General features: G+C 39.7%; 2 protein-coding genes across 4 annotated transcripts in view; one reads left to right on the forward strand and one right to left on the reverse strand.

The window, feature by feature from the left end:
* Nucleotides 1-732: 732 nt before the first annotated feature.
* COCH (cochlin) lies at nt 733-15,566 on the forward strand. The gene is made up of 12 exons (XM_032341482.1): nt 733-802; nt 1,153-1,209; nt 1,298-1,345; nt 3,289-3,445; nt 4,270-4,403; nt 5,112-5,174; nt 6,463-6,507; nt 6,614-6,761; nt 10,129-10,232; nt 11,123-11,349; nt 11,534-12,050; nt 14,571-15,566. Exons 2-12 carry the CDS (start codon nt 1,176-1,178, stop codon nt 14,744-14,746), a joined length of 1,653 nt encoding a protein of 550 aa, XP_032197373.1. The 5' UTR covers nt 733-802; nt 1,153-1,175; the 3' UTR covers nt 14,747-15,566.
* A 3,205-nt stretch (nt 15,567-18,771) lies between these two features.
* STRN3 (striatin 3) overlaps nt 18,772-22,529 on the reverse strand; it is a 114,087-nt gene continuing 110,329 nt past the window's right edge. For all 3 annotated transcript variants that reach the window (XM_032341481.1, XM_032341479.1, XM_032341480.1), the window contains 2 exons: nt 20,579-20,665; nt 18,772-20,494 (listed from right to left, as the gene is read on the reverse strand). In XM_032341481.1, the coding sequence (XP_032197372.1) occupies nt 20,325-20,494; nt 20,579-20,665 (257 nt within the window). In that variant the 3' untranslated portion in view covers nt 18,772-20,324. The remainder of the gene's footprint in view (nt 20,495-20,578; nt 20,666-22,529) is intronic.

A 22,529-nucleotide genomic window follows, 5' to 3' on the forward strand; every position in this document is an offset into this window, starting at 1 on the left:
AAATGGAGCCCGCTGGGGAAAATCCGATTCCTGCAGAAACCAAGTCGTAAGGCTGGATCCTAAGGTCGAAAGAATAACCAGTTGACAGAGTTTCTAAAAAAATACCAGGACCGCGTTTGCAAACCCCAGGTTGCTTTTAATTTACAAGTAAGAACTCCATTTCCACGAGAGCACGAAGTTGTAAAGTTTGGTTCTGAGGCCGCGTGGAGCTGGTAGCTCTCCGGGGGCGCCAGGCCTCTGGGCGGACAAGCGGCCCTGCGCCCCCTCGGCCGAAGCAGCGCCCCGTTCCCCGCGAGGGCCGCAGCTCCGCCGTCGGGAACTGTGCGCGGGGACCGCCCTTCCCCAGCCCGAGCGAGGCTGGCCGCGCACGTCGGGCAGCCGCCCGGCCCGGAGCGCAGCGAAGCCTGCGCGGCCGGCGCCGTGCACCCCGGGCTCACCCCGCTAGTCCCCAGGTACGGGTCCCGCCGCCGTTCTACAGTCGCTCCGACACCCCTGACGCCGGGCCCCCGGGGGGCCTCGACACTCTGACCCGGGCCTTCGCGCCTCCCCCAGGGACGGACGCGGCGTCCAGGTGGCCGAGGTCCGCGCTGCGGGGGGGAGGCGCCTCGGCGCTGGACTCAACCCGAGACCGCGAGCGGGCGAGGGCGGAGCTGGACGGCCACCGCCCAGCCCCGCGGGACAGGCTCCCAGCCCCCTCCTCGCGCGCCCCCCGCACAGTGCTCATGCGCGCGGCCCGGCCTTTATAGCGGCGAAGCGAGCCGCGCTTTCCGCACTCAGGCGCAGCCGGGCGGTTCCGACTCAGGTGCGGAGCCCTGGGCGTCGGGCGGCGGGCGTGCGGGTCCCTGACCCCCGCCTGTCCGAGTCTCTCCTTTGTCGTTCCCAGCTTCTTTCTGTCTTGATATCGCACCCCCTCTGCCCGGCCGGGATTGCACATCGATGCAGGGTTTGGCTCGATTTGCAGCCAGAGCGTCGCCTCCAGATAGAGAGGCGCTAGCTCCGGGACAGCGGCCTCTTAGGTCACCTCCCTCCCCTCCACCGCCCCTGGGTTTCCGAGGGGTGCGAGATCTCCAAAGGGGTGGCGGGCGTAGCGTGGTGGGGAAGTGGGGGGCCTCCGTTCCCGGGAGCCTCCCTCGCATTCTCCCTGTCTCCCAGGTCCGAGCAGCCCCTCGACTACCATGTCTGCAGCCTGGATCCCCGTTCTCTGCCTCGGTGGGTACGCGCCCCTCCCCACCTCCTTCCCGTCGCACCAAGCCGGGTGGAGGCTGGAGCCAGCCCTCGCGCTGTCCTTTCTTCGCAGGTGTCTGTCTGCTGCTGCTGCCGGAGCCTGCGGGCAGCGAGGGAGCGGGTGAGTTGCGGGTTCCCCTGTCGGGGAAGCAGGGCTCGGTCCAGGCGGTGGGAGGGGTTGGGGGACGGCAGGTAAAAGCGCGCTCAGACCGAGCCCCTAGACCTTGGCCCCAGGGACCAAAGCTGGAGGGCGCCAAGGTTGCAGCGGCTGCCTGGCGCACACACATACCTACCCATAGCGGATCTGCCCCGGCTTACCCATTTCTCCCACGCGAGGGGGGCCCCTGGTGTCGATGGGGACGCTCTTCCCAAGGCGCGGAGAAGCAAGCGTCCCCGAACCCACACTCACACCGCGGGAGGCACCTGGCAAGCCGAGCGTCGGCATGGAAAGGTCAAGGCAGGGGAGTATTCGTTGAGTCCCACCGAGGGGCACCTAGTTTCAGGTTGTCCTCGGCGTTTGAGGACAGGGAGAAGGCTCCCAGACCCAACTTCACACTGTCAGAGTTGACAGAGACAGAGAGAGATGCTTACATCCTTGTCCCACCTTGCTGGAACCCCTGGTTTCTAGGAGTAACCCCTATTTGTAGGCCCGTTTCATACTGGAGAGGTCTAAAAACAGTTTGGTCCACATGTAAAAGTCTGAGTATGGGCGTGTGTGTTTTCTATAATATAAAAGGCAAACTCTTTTACTAAATCTATCCTGTTCTCCTTGAAAGGAGAAATGAGAGTAAGCATTGCACTGGGTTGTTTTCAGCACCCCCTCCCGCCCCCCACCCCCATCCCCACCCTCCCTCTTTCAAGCAGGTAAAGGCAGAGCCTCTGATGACATGGAAAGTGAGAGGAAGGGTTAAGGCTGTTTGATCACATGTATAAGGCTCACGGGTATGATTCTACTGTTTTGGTAAAGATTTTAACTTCCCCAGCAATCTAGAGTGTTTCAGAGCTGAGGAATCAGCACTGTACCTGGCATTCTGCCTTCCCTTCCAAAGACAAGTGCAGTTGAGGGTGCAGCTCAACACAGCTTGTAGAAAAGGGTCGTTGGTAGAGGCAGGCTACTCAAATGGACAGTATTACCCCCTGTCTTGAAAAAAGAATGTGCTTTTTTGTTTTTTAAATTAACATCTGTTTCAAAAAGTTTTGGATAACCACACTTTCTTATGTTTGAAGAACAGAATTTAATAACATTAGTCTCAATATTTGTTGTAAATTGATGAGTTAACATACTATCTTACATTGTTACATGCTGCCAATGTCTACCTAATGTCTTTTGTAGTAAGAACTGTCTACCTAATGTCTTTTGTAGTAAGAATTTCAATTCCTTATTAGTTTAGGTTGGTATGTAAAAATTGAGAGTATTAATGCTGTTTTCCAAAAATGCATTCACTGCCTGATAAATCTCTTGGGACTGATTTGGAGCAGGAATAAGCAGGTTCCATTCAGATAAAAATGCTTCATTTCATAGAGACTAAATTCCCTGTTTCCTGTCCTGCAAGAGTTGGGCAGTGTGACCTAGGGCAAATTAACCCCATCACTTTAATTTCTGCATCTGTAATATGAGTGACTAAGCTAAATGACATTCTGTGAAGGGAAACATCTATTTACTGGCTTCCTTAAATTAAGATACAATTTTAAGGCACTGCATTTGGAGAAAAACTGGTATGACTGATCCTTGAAGCAAAGGATGGGACCTAGAGAGGTTTGTGCATGTGTCTATGAAAATGCTTCTCATTGGGGTGCCTGGGTGGTTTAGCTTGTTAAGGGTGAGACTCTTGATCTCAGCTCAGGGCTTTACCTCAGGATTGTGAGTTCAGGCCCTACACTGGGCCGCACGCTAGGTGTGGAGGCTACTTAAAAGAAAGAAAGAAAGAAAGAAAATGTTCCTCAAGGCTCAGCCCAGATTTAATATCTTTACCTCAGGTAACTGTGTCCATAGTTATCATTGTAATTGAGATTTTTTTTTCTAGAATGAATTAATAATATCATATTCCCTCCTTTTTTTTTCAGTTCCCATTGCTATCACATGCTTTACCCGAGGCCTGGACATCAGGAAAGAGAAAGCAGATGTCCTTTGCCCAGGGGGCTGCGCTCCTGAGGAATTCTCCGTGTTTGGGAACATAGTGTATGCATCTGTATCAAGCATATGTGGTGCAGCTGTCCACAGGTAAGCTGACACATGCAAGGGAAGAGGAATCCAAGTGTGATAACATCCTTTCCTTCTTTAGCCAAATGGACACCCCCACCTTCTTTCTTTTGGTGTCAATATTGACCACAGAAGATGGGTACATTTTGAAGGTTTTCATGAATATCCTTGAAGCACCAGCTACACAAAGGAAGCTTTCTGACTAAAGGCAAATTGTATTATTTCTTGATAGCTAGATCCCTATGATTTTAGAGCATGCCTAATCATGTAATATATTAGTGAATTTTTGCTATGTGCTAGACATTGTTTTAATTTCCATGACATCTACAACAGTAGGAGTAGATACAATTTCATTCCATTTATAGATGAGGAAACTGAATGCAGAGTTTCCAACCATCTTGCCACTGTTAGAAAGTGCCCAAGCTAGAACTGAAAGCCCAGGCTGCCTCCAGAGCCCATAATCACCACCCACTCTGCTATCCTGCAAGACTTTTTTATTTATTTATTTTTTTTTAATGAAGTCCAAGGACATATAAAGTACCTTAGAAAACTAAGAAAATTGTTTGGTTCTGTTAACTCTGAATCTCTGAGCTGTAGGGAACGGGATCCCACAGGTATGTTCCTGTCAACATTTAAGAAGTATGACAGCACAAAACTATTTCTCCCAGGCCTATTTTATACCTGTGTCAGCAAGTTTTTCAAAAGACTGGCAGCATCCTTATGTATCTTCCCCATGAACTGTTTTCTTGTTTAATCAGAACAATAGATGTAACATGGCACTAGAAGTCAGCCAGATACCCCTAAAAAAGTGTGGGTAGAATATCAGCTGCTTTTCTGTGTTACAGGGGAGTCATCAGCAACTCAGGGGGACCTGTGCGAATATATAGCCTACCAGGTCGAGAAAACTATTCCTCAGTAGCTGCCAATGGCATTCAGTCTCAAACACTTTCCAGATGGTCTGCTTCTTTCACAGTGACAAGTAGGTACAATTACATTATTCTTACTTTTGTACAAATATTGCTTCACAGCCCCCCCCCAAAAAAAGTTTTCTGCTTTTCTTTATCCAATCTCTTTGACTCTGATGGAAAAACCTGCAATCAAGACTTGGAGGAGTCAGCAAGGGTTAGAGTCAGGGGACTGGACACGCAAAGACCCACTCAAGCTAAACCTGGCTGAATGAGGGAAGAATAATCTTGCTGTTAGAAGACTGCAGTTAGAAGCTTGCATTGTCTGTAGTGTCTGGGTGGCTCAGTCAGTTAAGCATCTGACTCTTGACTTCAGCTTGGGTCCTGACCTCAGGGTCCTTACCTTAGGGTCTTAAGTTCAAGCCTCATGTTGGGCTCCATACTGGGTATAGACCCTATTTTTGAAAAAAGAGAGAGAGAGAGAGGGAAAGAAGAAAAAGAAACCTGCATCGTCTGCAATCAGAATGCCCTGACATTTACCAAGTAACACTAGATAAAAACACTAGTGAGTGAAAATGAATATGAATTCATTTTTGGTGATTCTTTTAAAATATGATTTAATAGCTAAAAACCCATTTTGGTCAAACTAGCATGAAACAAGTACTCATACAATTGCCATCACTCAATTACATATATCACCCTGTAGGCCCCTAAATTAGATCCATTATGCTTTGGTGGTAAAGAAGGAAGGGGAAAAAATAGTCTTCTCTTTATTTTAACAGAAGGAAAAAGTGGTACCCAGGAAGCTACAGGACAAGCAGTGTCCACAGCACGTCCACCTACAGGTATGAAATACGAAGCTATCTCCTAGTCGCCTGACACAGCATTTGGAAATTCAAAATAAATGTGTAGCTTTCCTTTTAAAGGAAAATGATACTAAACACAAAACAGGGGCGCCTGCTTAGCTCAGTCGGTTAAGCTTCTGACCTCGGCTCTGGTTATAAGCTCAGGGTCCTGGGACTGAGCCCCACAGTGGGCTTTGTGCTCAGCAGGGAATCTGCTTCTCCCTCTCCCTCTCCCCTTGCTCATGATCACTCTCTTTCTCAAACCTTAAAATTTAAAAACAAAAAATTATTTATTTGAAAGAGAGAGGGCATGAGCAGGGATAGTAGCAGAGTTTCCCCCTGCTGAGCAGAGAGCTCAGCACAGGGCTCATTCCCAGAACCCCGAGATCATGACCTGAGCCAAAGGCAGATGTATAACTGACAGATCCACCCAGGTGCCCTCAAATCGATAAACCTTTAAAAAATTTTTTAAAAAATGTGTTTACTGGTATGTTACATAAAGAAACATTTAATTTGATATTTTAAATTCCTATCCTTCTATTTTCAATTACAAAGTCTGCTACCAAATGTTCTCTTAAAGTCCTACTATTTCTGATTTGATAAACCCATGCCTAGAAACCAGACAAAGTAAAAGTACTATGAACTTCCTAGTTTCATTTGGCACATGCAAAAAGGAATTAGTGTAGGTCCAGTTTTTAACAAACAGCCAGGGATATCATTTCTTCAGACTTTGGCAGTTTTTTGTTTTTTGGTTTTTTTTTTTTGGAAAGTTTTATTTATTTGAGAAAGAGAGAGAGAGAAAGAGAGAGAGTGCACAGTTGGGGGAGAGGCAGAGGGAGAAGTAGGTTCCCCACTTAGCAGGGAACCTGAAGTGGGACTCGATCCCAGGACCCCAAGATCATGACCCGAGCCAAAGGCAGATGCTTAACTGACTGAGCAACCCAGGCACCCCAAGACTGTGGCAGTTCTAAAATCGAAGAAATTAAGAACATTAGAATCTAGCTCTTGAGTTTCCAGTCCTGCCTCCACTGTAGGTTTGAGAGACCAATTCCTGAATTGGCGGCATATTAAATATATAGGCCTACAACAGTTCTGACTTGTTTCTTTGCCGTGGCATTGTTTTCCCAGTCCAGAAAACCATGAGAAGATTAATTTTTTAAGGAAATTTATTTTTTAAAAACAAGTATTTTTAATATGGACACTTCTTGTTAGGAGCTTTTCCCCATGTGGGCTTCTTGCTATGAAAATGTCTTCCTTTTACTAATGCCAAGTGCTTCCTTTGTTTCAGGGAAACGACTGAAAAAAACACCTGAGAAGAAAACTGGCAATAAAGGTAAGAGTCCAGATATTCGTTTGGGAAAGTCACATTCACTTTCCCTGCCTCCCTCCATCCCTCCTCTTGAAACTGCTAACAGAAAGACTTGTTTGGGTATTCACAGACTGTAAAGCAGACATTGCATTTCTGATTGATGGAAGTTTTAATATTGGGCAGCGCCGATTCAATCTACAGAAGAATTTTGTTGGCAAAGTGGCTCTAATGTTGGGAATTGGAACAGAGGGACCACACGTGGGCCTTGTTCAAGCCAGGTACCAATCTTGTTAAAATGTGGAGATTTGATGATAAAAGATGAATCCTTCTAATGGATACGTGCATTTTGGTTCAATGTAAACATATTGAGTTGTAGACAATCTGATTTCCAAACTGTAAATACAGGATTTAGGACTGCTAAGCAGACTAGGTAGGTCTAAGTGCTTCCATTTTGGAATAAAATGATTGAGAATAATATTCTATTTGAGGACCAGAAGGTAAACTAAAGGGTTTTGTTGCTCATACAAATTACGTCTGCACGTATGCTCTGCTCAATTCCCAGTTCCTCTTTGCTGAAGGAAAAAGTGAAAGGTTTATTCTTCCTCCCTACTCTGTCATTCTTTTAAACACTTTCCATAGTTCCTTGGAGATCTGAACTCCATCTTTTTAGTTTTGCTCATTTAAAAATAAGATCTATGGCTTTTAGGATTATAATATGGTCACTATAGAAAGCTTCAAAAACATATAAAGTACCAAGAAAACCAGTTTCCCAAGTATGCCCCTCAGGGATAATCACCATAAAATGTTTTGTATCCTTTATTTTTTTTTTTTTTAAGATTTTATTTATTAGAAAGAACGTGAGCTGAGGGGATGGCAGAGGGAGGAGAAGCAGATTCCCCACTGAGCAAAGATCCATCCCAGGAACCATGACCTAAGCCAAAGGCAAACGTTGAACTGAGTGAGCCACCCAGGCACCCATCTTTCAGTATTTTAAGAAAATTTGTTTATACACGCATGCGCATGTGTGTATAACTGAAGTATAGTTGACACACAATGTTAACATTAGTTTCAGGTGTGCAACATAGTGATTCAACATCTTTTATGTTACACTGTGCTTACTGTAAGTGTAGCTACCATCTGTCTCTGTAGGATGCTATTAAAATGCCACTGACTACATTCCTTGTGCTGTAGCTTTTATTCTCCTGACTTACTCATTTCATAACTGGAAGCCTGCAACTCCCACTCTTCTTCACCCATTTTGCCTACCCCCCCCCACCCCTCCTACATGTGCATGTTGCTTTTTCAAAAGCTCCAACTATAAAAATGTCTTATGTCCTGTTTTTTCATCCCTTAATATTTTAAGCATTTTACCAGATCACAATTACTCTTCAAAAAATGTTTTGGGATGCCTGGGTGGCTCAGTTGGTTAACCATCTGATACTCAATTTTGGCTCAGGTCATGATCTCAGGATTGTGAGATCTAGCCCTTTGTGGGCTCTATGCTGGCTGTGGAGTCTGGTTAAGATCTCTCCCTCTACCCCCTCCTCCATTCACCTACCCCCACTTACACACTCACTCTCAAAAGGAAAAAGAAGTTCTGTAGTGTTCCTTTGCATAATTATTTGTTTAACCATTTTCACTGTTACACATTACATTATCATTAACATCCTTATGTCATCCTGTGCCATCCTTGATTACTTCAGTAGACTAGATTCCTGAAAGTGAAATTGGGTTAAAGAGTACTGACATTTTTATGGCTTCTGATACAAAGTTCAGTTGCTTTCTAGAAAGTTGATCCAGTTTAAACCATTATCAGTAGTGGGTAAGAAGGTAGCACCAATACTACAAATAATATATTCTATTTCATTCTTACGTTATTTTTTTTTTTCACAACTGGTTCTTAATTTAGATAGGTGTTTTTTTTTTTTTTTTTTGGTATGAGAATTTAACTTTGTTTTCTACATAATTTAACCATTTGTCCCACGCCTTTAAGCAAATGAGCTTCTTATTCCATTGATTTGAAATATCAATTTTATATACAAATGTAGGCAAGTCAGTTTCTTTGATCTATAAGCTAATTCCACATCTTTTCCACAATGCTTTGATTACTATAGCTTTACTGTACCCTTTAACATCGCAGGGGGCAAATTCCCCTCAGTACTTTTCTTCTTAATTTTTTTTTTTTTTTTTTTTGCGATTTCTATCCAAATCTTCTTCAAGATGAAAGCTACACTGTCTTTAGACTCAAACAAAGAATTAGCTTCTCTGTAAATTCCTTGGCTATAGTTCTTCTACTTTAGGAAGAACATCAGAATAAACCATGTCAAGAGTTTATATTTAAGCAAAATAACAGAATATATCATTAAGGATGCAAAAACAAGACTAAATCTCACAAATCACAATTTGGATATTTGAAAAGTGACCATTAAAATGAAAATGTTATCAACCCATAATATCTGATTTTGTGACCCAGCATTTCACCAGATATACAGAAATACGACCAGTGCTATATTTATGTCTCAAAACTCTTGACTTAATGACGATTGATAATACTAAGATCTTAAAATTTTATACTTAAATACTGAGTTACCCAAAAACTAAACACAAAAAATGGTGCTTTTAACTGTTTTTATTCACCATGGTCTCTAATGAACACAGAGTAGTGGTAAAAAGTGAGCTGAAAAAAAAAAAGCAGAAAAAAGTGAGCTGGGGCGTGGCTCAGGTCATGATCTCAGGGTCGTGGGATGAAGTCCCACATCAGGCTCTCTGCTTGGCAGGGAGCCTGCTTCCTCCTCTCTCTCTCTGCCTGCCTCTCTGCCTACTTGTGACCTCTCTCTGTCAAATAAATAAATAAAATCTTAAAAAAAAAAAAGTGAGCTGAAATCCATCTACTATTAAATATGGAAAATCCCAAATCCTATAATATACATTAAGATTGGTAATGTAAATATCATTTATTATAACAAAAATTCCATATTGTAATCCTTCACATTTTTTTTCTTATACCTTCTCATTTTTAAAATGTTGGCCCCAGTGTCCTTGAAATTGCCTCTTCTGACCAAAAACTGGAGTATTTAATAGACCCACTCTGTTAAGTGCTTCCAGGGTCTCCCACTGGAACAGACCTAACCTCACACCCAGCCACCTTCCAACTCTGTGCTGCCCAACTCTGCAGATTTCCATTAAGTCCAGTGCTCTGAGCCAGGCCTGGTTTCAGGGGCACTATATAGGTTAGGCATGAACTCTGGTGCCAGACAAACCTGAATTTCAAGTGCAGCTGTGTTTTGTTGGGCAAGTTACCTAAATGCTCTGAGCCTCGGTTTCATCATTTATATAATAGGGATAATCGTTTCTACATTGTAGAGTTATGATGAAATGAGCTGATACATGTTACATGTATATAGCATATTACCCAGAATAAAATAAACCCTCAAGGTAGCAATGGTTTTTGTTACTATTCTGCAAGATGCCTTAAAAGTCAAGTAAGGATGCAATTCCTTAACTGACTATGTACTATGGGATTGAGCAAGAAACTTAGGCATTGTCCAATTTAAAGACATTTTTTAAGGTATATAATATTGCTTGTTTTACCTTCCCAGTTCTCCCTAGGTAACTTTTTTTTTTTTTTTCATTTTTTCCCCTTAGTGAACATCCCAAAATAGAATTTTACTTGAAAAACTTTACATCAGCCAAAGATGTTTTGTTTGCCATAAAGGAAGTAGGTTTCAGAGGGGGTAATTCCAATACAGGTAAGTAGACTTTGGCACCTGGGATGCAACACAAGAGAGGGTTATGAGTGGTTGGACATTAAAACAGTTTTAGGCTGTTTTATAGAAGCAGATATGAGACTTTTCCTCCTGACACTGAAATCTTGGCTAGGTTTGTACTTGATCATCTAAGATACTCAATTTGTAGTGGAAAATATGCCAAAGGACTAAGTAATATTGCTTGTTTAAAACGCAAAAGAGAGGGGCACCTGGGTGGCTCAGTGGGTTAAAGCCTCTGCCTTCAGCTCAGGTCATGATCCCAGGGTCCTGGGATCGAGCCCCGCATCGGGCTCTCTGCTCCGTGGGGACCCTGCTTCCCCCTCTCTCTCTGCCTGCCTCACTACCTACTTGTGATCTCTCTCTCTCTGTCAAATGAATTTTAAAAATAAGTAAATAAAACACAAAACTTTTGTGCTTTATTATTCTTATATTGGATAGGACAGCTAGCCACTGTTTCAGTGTGTTAAAAAGAAGCAAAGATCAGCAGATGATTTAACAAGTGGAGATGGGGCAGAAAGAACTGGAGTAGCACTAGAGACACTTTGAAGGAATATTTCTTGTTCTCAGTCTTTAGTGGTACTAGTCAGTAAGGGGCTAGAGAGCAGAATTATAGGAGTGAGTCAGTTTTGTTTCTGACCGGTGTACAGTAAGGAAACATGAGGCTTTGGGAGGTGATGGGGGAAGTAACGTGGGTTGTGAAGACAAAGTAAATAAGCCCCATGGATGATTAAACTTTCCCATCTATTATAGATTATAGACAAGTTGTATGTAAGTTAAAATCTTGAGCTTTGGTGGCATCAAGTTGGTACAGGGAAACAGAAATGTCATTTGAGCAGTGGTGCTGCTCCAGTCTGCTTCTTTTTCAAACCTAGGAAAAGCCCTGAAGCATACCGCCCAGAAATTCTTCACAGCAGACACTGGAGTAAGAAAAGGGATCCCCAAAGTGGTGGTGGTATTTATCGATGGTTGGCCTTCTGATGACATTGAGGAAGCAGGCATCGTGGCCAGAGAGTTTGGTGTCAATGTATTTATAGTTTCTGTGGCCAAGCCTATCCCTGAAGAACTGGGCATGGTTCAGGATGTGGCATTTGTTGACAAGGTACGGAGGTGAGGGTGTCTTCTGTTATGGTCATGATTTAATTTTGGGCCTCGAGCCACAGTGCCAACTGGCCCTTATCTGAATTCACTTTGAATGGTCAAGACAATGTTTTTTACAACTGTTTTAATGTTTCCATAATTTTTAAGAAACAACTTTGGATCCCTTTTATGTCTCCCTCGTTTAGGCTGTCTGTCGGAATAATGGCTTCTTCTCTTACCACATGCCTAACTGGTTTGGCACCACGAAATATGTAAAGCCTCTGGTACAGAAGCTCTGCACTCATGAGCAAATGATGTGCAGCAAGACCTGTTACAACTCGGTGAACATTGCCTTTCTAATTGATGGCTCCAGCAGTGTTGGAGACAGTAATTTTCGCCTCATGCTTGAGTTTGTTTCCAACATAGCCAAGACTTTTGAAATCTCAGACATTGGTGCCAAAATAGCTGCTGTACAGTTCACATACGATCAGCGCACAGAGTTCAGTTTCACTGATTATAGCACCAAAGAGAATATCCTAGCTGTTATCAGAAACATTCGCTACATGAGTGGTGGGACAGCTACAGGTGAAGCCATCTCCTTCACTGTTAGGAATGTGTTTGGTCCTGTGAGGGACAGCCCCAACAAGAACTTCCTGGTAATTGTCACAGACGGCCAATCCTATGATGATGTTCGAGGCCCTGCTGCTGCTGCACACGATGCAGGTAAGGTTCTTGCCCTTCTTCTGGGTGGCGACCTGAGGCATTCAGTGAATTTTGTAAATATAAACTTAACCATTTATTTTATAGAACAAACACCTACATTATGGCAGTCACTGTTCTAAGAGCTTTACCCAGTATTAACTGATTTAACTGTCAAACCAGCCAGATGAATCTCATTCTACGGATAAGGAAACAAATTCCCTGGAAACCACACAGCTAGCAAGTGGTGAGGCCAGTATTCAAACCCAGGCAGTGGGCTGAGTCCATACTCCTAAGCTCTGTATTGTTTGGGAGAATGCCCAGGAGAACCATGTCAAGGAAACATGTTACAGGGGCTGTTTGGCTCAAACTTGGAATATATGCCTGCAAAATCACCGTTTATAATTTACCATGAATCCATTTGATGTTTTATCTTTTTTTTTTTATAGTTTTGAGTCTGGCCTGAGTTTTCTAAGATAAGGTCAGCAGTAGACTTTAATTCTATTCCATCTAAACTTCCTTTTTAGTGTCTTTTTCTTCTTGAGATAATAAAAACACACTCTGATGTTGTAAAAGGGTATGAAAAGGCCTTCTTTCTCCCTTAACCCCAACCTTAATATTACTTGGCAAAGGCCCCTCATTCCTGAAAACATTAGCATAATGTGTTGCTGAGATCAAATAGGGCAACAAAACGCTGGCATCTCCTTTCCTGGGATAAAACTGAGTGATTGCAGTCCAATAATACTTAAAAAACAAAAACGCTAACTTGAGAGAGGGGAATTAGCAGCCTTGCATTTTTCTATAGTCTTACATACATCTTTTTCCCTATTTAACTTCTAATAAATTAATCTTTTTCCTTTGATATATTAGCACGTTAATGTACTTATTGATAGAATACTGTTTTTTAGTGGGTAGAGAACTGATCCATGGAATTTAACCAATACATTGGTTTATTTTTATATATCTGGTTTATTTTATACATCATGTACATTATACATCTAACCCAGATCAAAAGTCATGTTTGCTATCATACTCTTTAAAAACGTAGCTTACAGGGGCACCTGGGTGGCTCAGTCTACTGAGTCTGCAACTCCTGCTTTCGTGTCAGGTCATGATCTCACGTTGTGAGATCAAGCCCCACATGGGGCTTGGCACTCCATGGGGAGTCTGCTTGAAGGTTTCTCTCCCTCTGTCCTTCTCCCGACTTGCGCATGTGCGCGCGTGCACTCTCTCTCATAAATGTTTAAAAATGTAGCTTACTGAAATAACTTATGGTTAATAGGCTTGGATTCAGGCTAAATTAAGTGAGCTGGATTAATTGAAATATATTTTCCCTATGTAATTAGTTGAACGTCAGGAGGTTGGGCCAAACCATTTTCATGAAAATTATTCTTTAGGGATAGTGAAGTCAACGTTACAAAGTTAACAAAACCCGGAATGCAGGGTAGACCTTCAGGGCTAGGTCATTAACATTTTTTTTCAAGCTGTAATTATACATTGTGTCCAAACTAACCAATTTGAGCTTGAATTTAATCTACAAGTGAGGAAACCTGAGGGGAGAATTTTGTTTTACTTTTTTTCTTTGCCAGAGGAGTATTAACCAGGGGTAATAAATAGTTTCAAGGAGCTTTTACATATACTAAACCTGATCTATTTGTATGTTAAGTATTGACAACTCTTGGTACTGAATACTAGAAGGGGGATAAGTCTTAGAAGAGCAAATTTTTCAAAAACTCTCAGAACATTATAGGGAATTTCACCCAGAAGAAAGATGGTGAACAAATACTGTACTTGGGATTCAGGTGAATCAAACTAATGTAGTAATCACCCTAGCAAAATGTGGTCAGAGTAAAAGCCTTCTAGTAGTACAAGGGAATGCAGAGGTTATGCCTCAATGCCTAACTAGAAGAAATTATTCCAGTTCCCAGACCTTGCTCTTTTGGCTGTTTTTATCACCAGATCTGTGCTTTGGTCAAATTTCTGACTACTGGTCAGTTTGCCAATGTAACATACACATCAAAATGCAAGAAAATTTTCAATATTCATATTCACAGAGTCGCCATCCCTGGCAATGCAACAGCCTTAGAAAACCTTAGAAAACTTCCATTTATATGTCCCAAATTTTGTGTCATTCATGCTGTCACATTGGCTTGGACTCCAGTAAAATTATTAATTGGAGAGATGATGGCAAGCAGCCCATTCTCATGCTAATCTCAGGAAGTTTTTCATTTCACTAAGTGTCTTAGTGTTGTTTTTTTTTAAGATATCAGCTTACCAAATATTTGTCAGTGATGATGTGATTTATCTGTTCATGTGCTAATTTATACTGATAGCAGAGCTTCTTGTTTTGATTCAGCTGTTTAGTCATTCTCATTATAATGACATTAAAACCTACCTAACCATTTGAAGGAGATTTAGTTCTTCAGACATTACTGGAGAGTTTTCACTACAACTATTTACTAACTCACGAAAAAATATTTACATCTGATTTTATATATAAGCTGGAACTTGGCTTTAATTCACTTAAAAATATTTTCATTGTAGGTATCACCATCTTCTCTGTTGGTGTGGCTTGGGCACCTTTGGATGACCTGAAAGATATGGCCTCTAAACCAAAGGAGTCACATGCTTTCTTCACAAGAGAGTTCACAGGATTAGAACCAATTGTTTCTGATGTTATCAGAGGCATTTGTAGAGATTTCTTGGAATCCCAGCAATAATGGTGACATTTTGACAACTGAAAGAAAAAGTGTAAGAGGACAGAATGTATAAGTCATTTTCTCATAATACCAAAATACTATATAGCATAATAGGATCAGATACAAAACTACTATATTAAAAATGCCAACAGCTGTTTTAAGCACATAAGCATTCATTTAAAGCTACTACCTTTTAACGACAATTTAGAATTGTTAAACACTCTGCCTAGGCTTCATAATCATGACCCTTAGAAACTCAGGAAAGAGGAGATACTGTGCATCCAAATCTTAAGAATCCCAAAAGGCATATTAAATGTATAGAAATGCAAATTCCATAGCTCAATAAAAGAATGATAGAACAAAAGCAACATTCCTTCTTTAATCATTCTGCATTAAATATATAAGGAAAACGAAACTTTGAATTAACTCAGTTCAAATGTTATTTTGCCCCATAGATGTTGTCTTAAAACTAATCAACCATATTTGTTACTTACATTCTAAAAGGTTGTAATTATGAATGAAATGGAAGGGAATTAGGTCTGAAGTTTCTTATGTAGTGTATTTTCCTAATAATATAATGGAAATATCACACTGAATGAGATAGGAGGATTGCCTGGTATTTTTCTACTTATATCCTTGATTTTATATGTGTATTGATATATTTGGCTTATACGCTGAAAGTCATCCATGTACTTTAAAAAAAGCCAAGTTGGTAAATTTTTATTTACTATTTATACTTATAAACATTTGGCATTGAGGGAAAGCACATATTAAAAAAAGGACTGCAGGAAAAACTATTGTAGTTTAACCATTTAAGCAATAAAACTGTTAGTGACTATTATTCTAAGCTGCTTTTATTATTCCAAGGTATCTATCCCTGGGACATGGTAAAAAATCCTACATTCACTATTTTATGCAGAAAGACCAATTCTGAATTTTTTTCTTAAAACTGTTATATTTATTCAGTTTATTGAATGTCTCCTGTTCTAGGCATTATACACAGCCACTACCAAGTTAAACAGCATGAGATTTTTTTTTTTTAAAGACTATTTATTTATTTGAGAGAGAGACAGTAAGAGAGAGCATGAGCGAGGCGAAGGTCAGAGGGAGAAGCAGACTCCCTGTGGAGCTGGGAGCCTGATGCAGGACTCAATCCCAGGACTCCAGGATCATGACCTGAGCGGAAGGCAGCCGTCCAACCAACTGAGCCACCCAGGCGTCCCGCATGAGATGTTTTTGATTACTTAGTTCAACAAGTATGTTTTGTAATTAAAATTATTTTTCATTACATATGCTTATAAAGTTGGCTTTTGAAAAGTGATCAGAATTACCTTAAGGATCATTACCTCACCAAGAGTTCTCCCTTCAGAGGTGTCATCCAGTCTGCCTTATCTTTTCTACAGAGAGGACCTGCCCTCTCCCCCATCCAACCTATGCACCCTATATCCCTTCACACATACATTGATTCTATCTGAAACAACACGTTGAGCTGAAAAAGGTGTTAACTGATTTACTGGAATACATGTATTAATTCTGAATCTTTGGAGTCTAACAATTTCATAGATTATATAAAAGGGATGAAAGGACCACGTATTCAGAAAGGCAGAAATGAAACTGCCTTTAACACTACTTAAAATTTTGGCAAAATGGGGTATGGGAAGACAAACTGTGCCCGCCCCTTAACAAAATGCCTCAAGGATGAATTGACTCATGTAAACAAGAATTTTTATTTAATTAAGCAAAAATGGGGTGCCTGGGTGGTTCAGTGGGTTAAAGCCTCTGCCTTCAGCTCAGGTGATGATCCTATGGTCCTGGGATCAAGCCCCGCATGAGGCTCTCTGCCTTGCATTGGGCTTTCTGCTCTGCGGAGTCTGCTTCCTCCTTTCTCTCTCTGCCTGCCTCTGCCTACGTGTGATCTCTGTCAAATAGATGAATACAATCTTAAAAAAAAAATAATTAAGCAAAAATGGGTTTAACCCTTTTCCTCCATAAAGAGAAAACAAATATTAGCTGAGAGTACCACTCCTTGAAAAATTAAGTGAAAATCCAGCTTACAAACATTACAAGCATTTTTAAAGAAGGTAATTTTATAAAGGACAAAGTTCTGAGGCATCTGATGTAACCAGGGAAACTAACACTCTGATTGATTTAAACACTAAGAGCAGAAATGACCACTCTGTCAAGTTACTATCAATTATTTTGTGTCAGTAAACAAGATAAAGCATTAACTAAGGGTGCCTGGGTGGCTCAGTGGGTTAAAGCCTCTGCCTTCAGCTCAGCTCATGATCCCAGGGTCCTGGGATTGAGCCCCGCATCGGGCTCTCTGCTCCATAGGGAGCCTGCTTCCTCCTCTCTCTCTCTGTCTGCCTCTCTGCCTACTTGTGATCTCTGTCTGTCAAATAAATAAATAAAATATTAAAAAAAAAAGTTAAGTAAAAGGATTTTTAAAAAGATGTATTACAATCCAACTTTAGCAGGCATGCCTAAATTTCAAATATGCTAGGCTTTTTATAACATTTAAGGTGTTAAATGAGGTACTGGTTGTTAGTGGATAACAAACATTGAAATATGAGAAAATTACACAAAAATAAAGTATGAAAAGGGCAGATTATGATTAAATACTGAGAAAGTCAACAGATTAACATTTGTATACAAAAATATTCTTAGGGACGCCTGGGTGGCTCAGTGGGTTAAGCCGCTAGCTTCGGCTCAGGTCATGATCTCAGGGTCCTGGGATGGAGTCCCGCATCGGGCTCTCTGCTCAGCGGGGAGCCTGCTTCCCTCTCTTTCTCTGCCTGCCTCTCCATCTACTTGTGATTTCTCTCTGTCAAATAAATAAATAAAATCTTTAAAAATATATATATTCTTAAACTTTAAAAAGCACCATTTCATAGTCAAATCAGTCTACATAATTTCCTATAAGTCACAAAAGGGAGCACACAAAGAAAGACTTTCTCTTTTTGCATCCTTTAGTCTCTTCCAAACATTTAACACTGGAGAGAAGAATACAACCAAAGTAGAGAAGAGAAAAATAAACATCTATAGTAATTTTTATTCATTTCAGTTTTAATACATCCCAAGAGGTGAATGTTTATGCTCTGCGATGATGACAATCACATTTCAGTTAAACAGTAACGCATCAGTTTGGAATAGCTGCCGGAAACCATACTACCTTTGGAAAAACTATTTCCAAAAACTAAGGAGAAAAATAAAAAAGGAGAAAATATGCCTTTTACTTTGTTCATTAAGTTGAATCTTCAGAAAACAAAATATCTATCACTTCAAGAAAATTGTGAAAAATTTAGTATTTCACCAGCAATGACTAAAATTGACACTTGTATTATGTAGAAAAGTTTCTCAATGTACACACAATGTAATTTTTTTGCACTAATAATTTAGACAGAATTTTGCTACTTAAGTTTTGTTACCCTCTAATTCCATTTCCAATTTTCTTCAAAAAAGGATATTACCTTGTTGAAAGAAAAAGTTTCAAGATACTTATTATTTATAAGAACAACTTTTAATTGAGTAATGCAGTTTATTCTCTGCTTTGCTTTTTTGTGGAAATAGGTATGGCTAGATAGGAATGACAACACTATTAACTGAAATCCAGATTTCATAAACAGAACATTTAAGGGGCACCTGGGTGGCTAAGTCATTAAGCATTTGCCTTCAGCTCAGGTCATGGGATCAAGCCCTACATCTGGCTCCTTGCTCCATGGGAAGCCTGTTTCTCCCTCTCCCTCTTCCCCTGCTTGTATTCCCTCTCGCTTTCTCTGTCAAATGGGGAAAAAAAAAAAAAACAACTTAAGGAAATTATTTAATACTGGATCTCTACTTTTTCTTTTTTTTGGTTATAGTGAATTATCTAACTTACTTTAATAGAAGACTTTTTAAGATTCCCAAATGGGGTGAAATACGTAGAAAGTCATTCTTAATAGTGTTAACTGTCCTAATCTTTAATTAGAGTCTCAATAAGCAATACGAAGTTTAATAGAACAGCATAAAAATGAAGGACTCACTGAGAAATCATCTCCATTTCCTAGTTTAATGATGGAGAGTAAAGTATTGCACTTTATTAATCAACACAAAATAATGTAGCCAATAGTAACATACAGGTACACAATTTAATATTTATTATATGCATTTTATATACATTATTTTTCAACAGCTGTACGTTTGCTATGTGGTACAATCTTAAAAATTTGCTGATTCATAGTTTGTAAAACAAAAACCTTACAAAACTCATCAAAACTCGCAAACTGATCAGAAAAGTTTTTGGAAGACTAGAAAAAATACTTTATTGTCTTAATCATGCATTACACAAACAAAATCTTTAGTTACACCATAAAATTAAGCACATCTGAAAAAATAAAACAGGGATAACTAATCCAAACACAGCAGATTTCTGTATCCTGATTCAACTATTTTTGTATCCTATTTGTAATGCAAATAAAATTTTACTCCAAATATTTTTAAACAAGATAGTTTTTGTTTGGAATCATGGTAAACCAAGATATGCATATGGGGGAAATCACATTGGTTTGTAACTTAAACTATAAAATATTCAATTTTTAGTCTATTTTAGACTATTCAAAGAGTTCCAAAATAGATATACAGGTTCCTTTAGCACATTAATAAAAGGATATAAAGATCAACAAAAAGTGAAATAAATAATAGGCTATTAGCAAGATGGATAATCCTTGATAAATAAACTTGTAAATACAGTAAGATGTACAAAATATCACATAGTGATAGGATGCCAAGATTAGTTTTTTTTTTCTTTTTAAAGAGTTCATTTGGAGTATTAAACCCCACTGTTTCATTTTAATACACTTAATAGTCCTTGGTATATGAAGACAATTATGTGATGATGAAGGTGATTTAGCATCTTTATGGAAGGACTTAGCTGAGCTGTATTAGGCAAAAGAAGGAAAAAGTGTGGTTACACGGCAGCGGGTCAGTGAGATCTCTGTGTTTTAGGGTTGTATAATGCAGAAAAACTTCAATACAATCTTGAGCACTGTTGTGACAGGCTAAATATATAAAAAGACTTATAAAAACTAGAATTTTATCCAAACATTTTGTGCAACTAATGCTAAAATATTTTAAGTTAAATTTTCTTTTTTTTTTTTTTTAAAGCAAAATAAGTTTAAAAGGGAATCTGTGGCATTCAACTGATAAACAGAAAAATCACTAAGAGATGAAAAAAAGCTACTCTTGGAGCTCACTTCCCCCCCAACAAGAGCACCACATTCCTAACCCTAAGGCAGCACACAGAGTCCAAAATAAAAGTCTTTTGTAAGATCAGACTCCACATTGGCTTAAAGATACCTAAAAAACAGACATACGCTCAGTTCATATCCAGTACAGGCCACAAATAATGGAGTCCTTTTTATTTGTCCCACAAGATACAGTAATTACAATTAAATTAATGAGCCTGACATTAAGATGTGATTTCCATCAATTTATGCCTGCCTTGAATAGCTTTCAACCAAGCAGATCACATGTAGTGTCATATCAGTAACCTTTCAGATGGCAGTGATGCAGACCCTCTTTTTGTCCAAGCAAATTTGCTAAGATGTGAGTTTTTGTTGATTCACACAAATACTTTAGCAAGGGCATCAGCTCCTGCACTGGCAATATATGCTTTTGATGGATGGAAAGCAACATCATAAATCGATTCATCTAATTTCTTCCTATGTGCTGTTATTTCTTGCACACATGTCTTGCTGTCCAAATTCCACAATCTAATAGAACAGTCATGGCCTGTAATAAAAGAACAAATAAAGTACATTATTGAGTAACAATTCTTTTATAAAGCTTGTGGCAGTACAGTAAGTTCAGACTTACTTCCAGACATCAGGTAGATTCCATTAGGATCTACTGCTAGACTTGTAACAGCATCCAAATGAGCTACCATAGAATGGATCATTTTACCTAAATAAAACATAACACAGAAGATAAAATTTTCACAAAGAGTTACTAACTTGTGAGATCAGAAACCATAATATAGCATCAACATAAAAGAGACAATCATTATAGCAATATATTTTTTACTGTGGTAAAATACATGTAACATAAAATTTACCATTTTAACCATTTGGGAAGGTATCATTCAGTGGCTTTTAGAACATTCGCAATGATATGCAACCATCACCATTATCCAGTTCAGAACATTTTCATCACTGCAAAAGGAAACCCGTACCCATTAAGCAGTCACTCCCTATAGCTCCCTTCCCCCAAGTCCCTGGTTACCACTAATCTGCTTTCTCTCACTATGATTTGGCCTATTCTGGATGCTTCATACAGCTGAAATCATACAATATCATGTGGCTTTTTGTGTCTGCCTTCTGTCACTTTTTTTTTTTTTTTTTTGGGTCACAGTTTTCAAGGTTCACCCAGTACCCACAGGTATACCTTACACTTTATTGTGCTTCAAAGATACTAAAGGTTTTTGGGTTTTTTTTTTTTTGTTTTTTTTTTTTACAAAATGAAGATCTGTAGCAACCTTGTGTTGAACAATCTACTGGCACCATTTTCCAACAGCATTTGCTCACTTTGTGTCTCCATCACATTTTGGTAATTCTTCAATATTGAAAACCTTTTCATTATTATTTTATTTGTCATGGTGATCTGTGATGAGTGCCTCCAAATTGGTGAAAGCTAAGCAACAGTTAGCAATTTTTTTGCAATAAACATTCGTTAATTAAGGTACATACATTTGGGTTTTTTAGACACAATGCTATTGCACCCTTAGTAGACAACAGTATGGTACAAACACAACTTTTATATACACTGGGAAACCAAAATTCATTTGACATACTTTAGTGACAAATGAGCTTTACTGAAGTGGTATGAAACTGAACCACAGAGATATGCCTGTAATAACTTTTTAAAAGAGAATTTGAAATCTAATGCAGAACTTTCCCAGTTATTCCTAAAGACATCTGTGTGACACGCATCTGACAGTACCTGGCAGGCAGTGGAAAACATAATGACTACATGGTTGCATCAAAGGCTCAAGATCATATAAAGTGGAATTAAACTAAATATAGAAAAAAATCTCTCTCATTAAGAGATGTAGAGGTTATTTCATATATAGGGTTACTAATAAATAAATCACTAGATATATTCCTAACTAAAGATTCTATTATCAGATTCATTTATCCTTTGAAATGTCAATCATTTTATAAATCAGAAATAAGAAAGGGAGGAGGGGTGAGAGTAAATTAGAGAAAGTATTCTAGATTTCCCCAGACAGTAGCAAAAACAATATTCTGGAAAATGGGATTTAATGGCAAGTTAAAAAAGTTATAAGTACAAAGTTATGTTGCATAAATACCTCGGGGACAAGAGGATCGGCCTCTGCACTGGCAATATATGCCTTTGGTGGATGAAAAGCAGTATCATAAACTGATTCATCCAAGAAGGGAATAAAATAGCGAATACTGGTATTTCTAAAATTACCTCCCCTTTCATTCAGCAATGAGTCTTTACTACTCAAATGTCTGTGTTGCTCCTAATGAGAGGCCTTCTTCAGAATTCTAGTTAGAATCATGTGCCACGTTTTTGGTCCCCTGATGACATTCCACAATGGGACATGAACTAGATCTACTTTCATTGTTTGCTACAGCTCCTAGCCTGCTTATAAAACCACAACATAATCAAATGTGCAAAAGTTACTCTGTAAACATAAAAGGTCCTATCACTTTCTGGCAATACTAATGTCATCAGTTAAGTACAGAATTAGTCTCTCATCATTTCAAACCACATTTGTCTGTTTCTCACTAATACTAACAGA

Source organism: Mustela erminea, chromosome 5 (assembly GCF_009829155.1).
Source record: "Mustela erminea isolate mMusErm1 chromosome 5, mMusErm1.Pri, whole genome shotgun sequence".
Classification (NCBI taxonomy): Eukaryota; Metazoa; Chordata; class Mammalia; order Carnivora; family Mustelidae; genus Mustela; species Mustela erminea.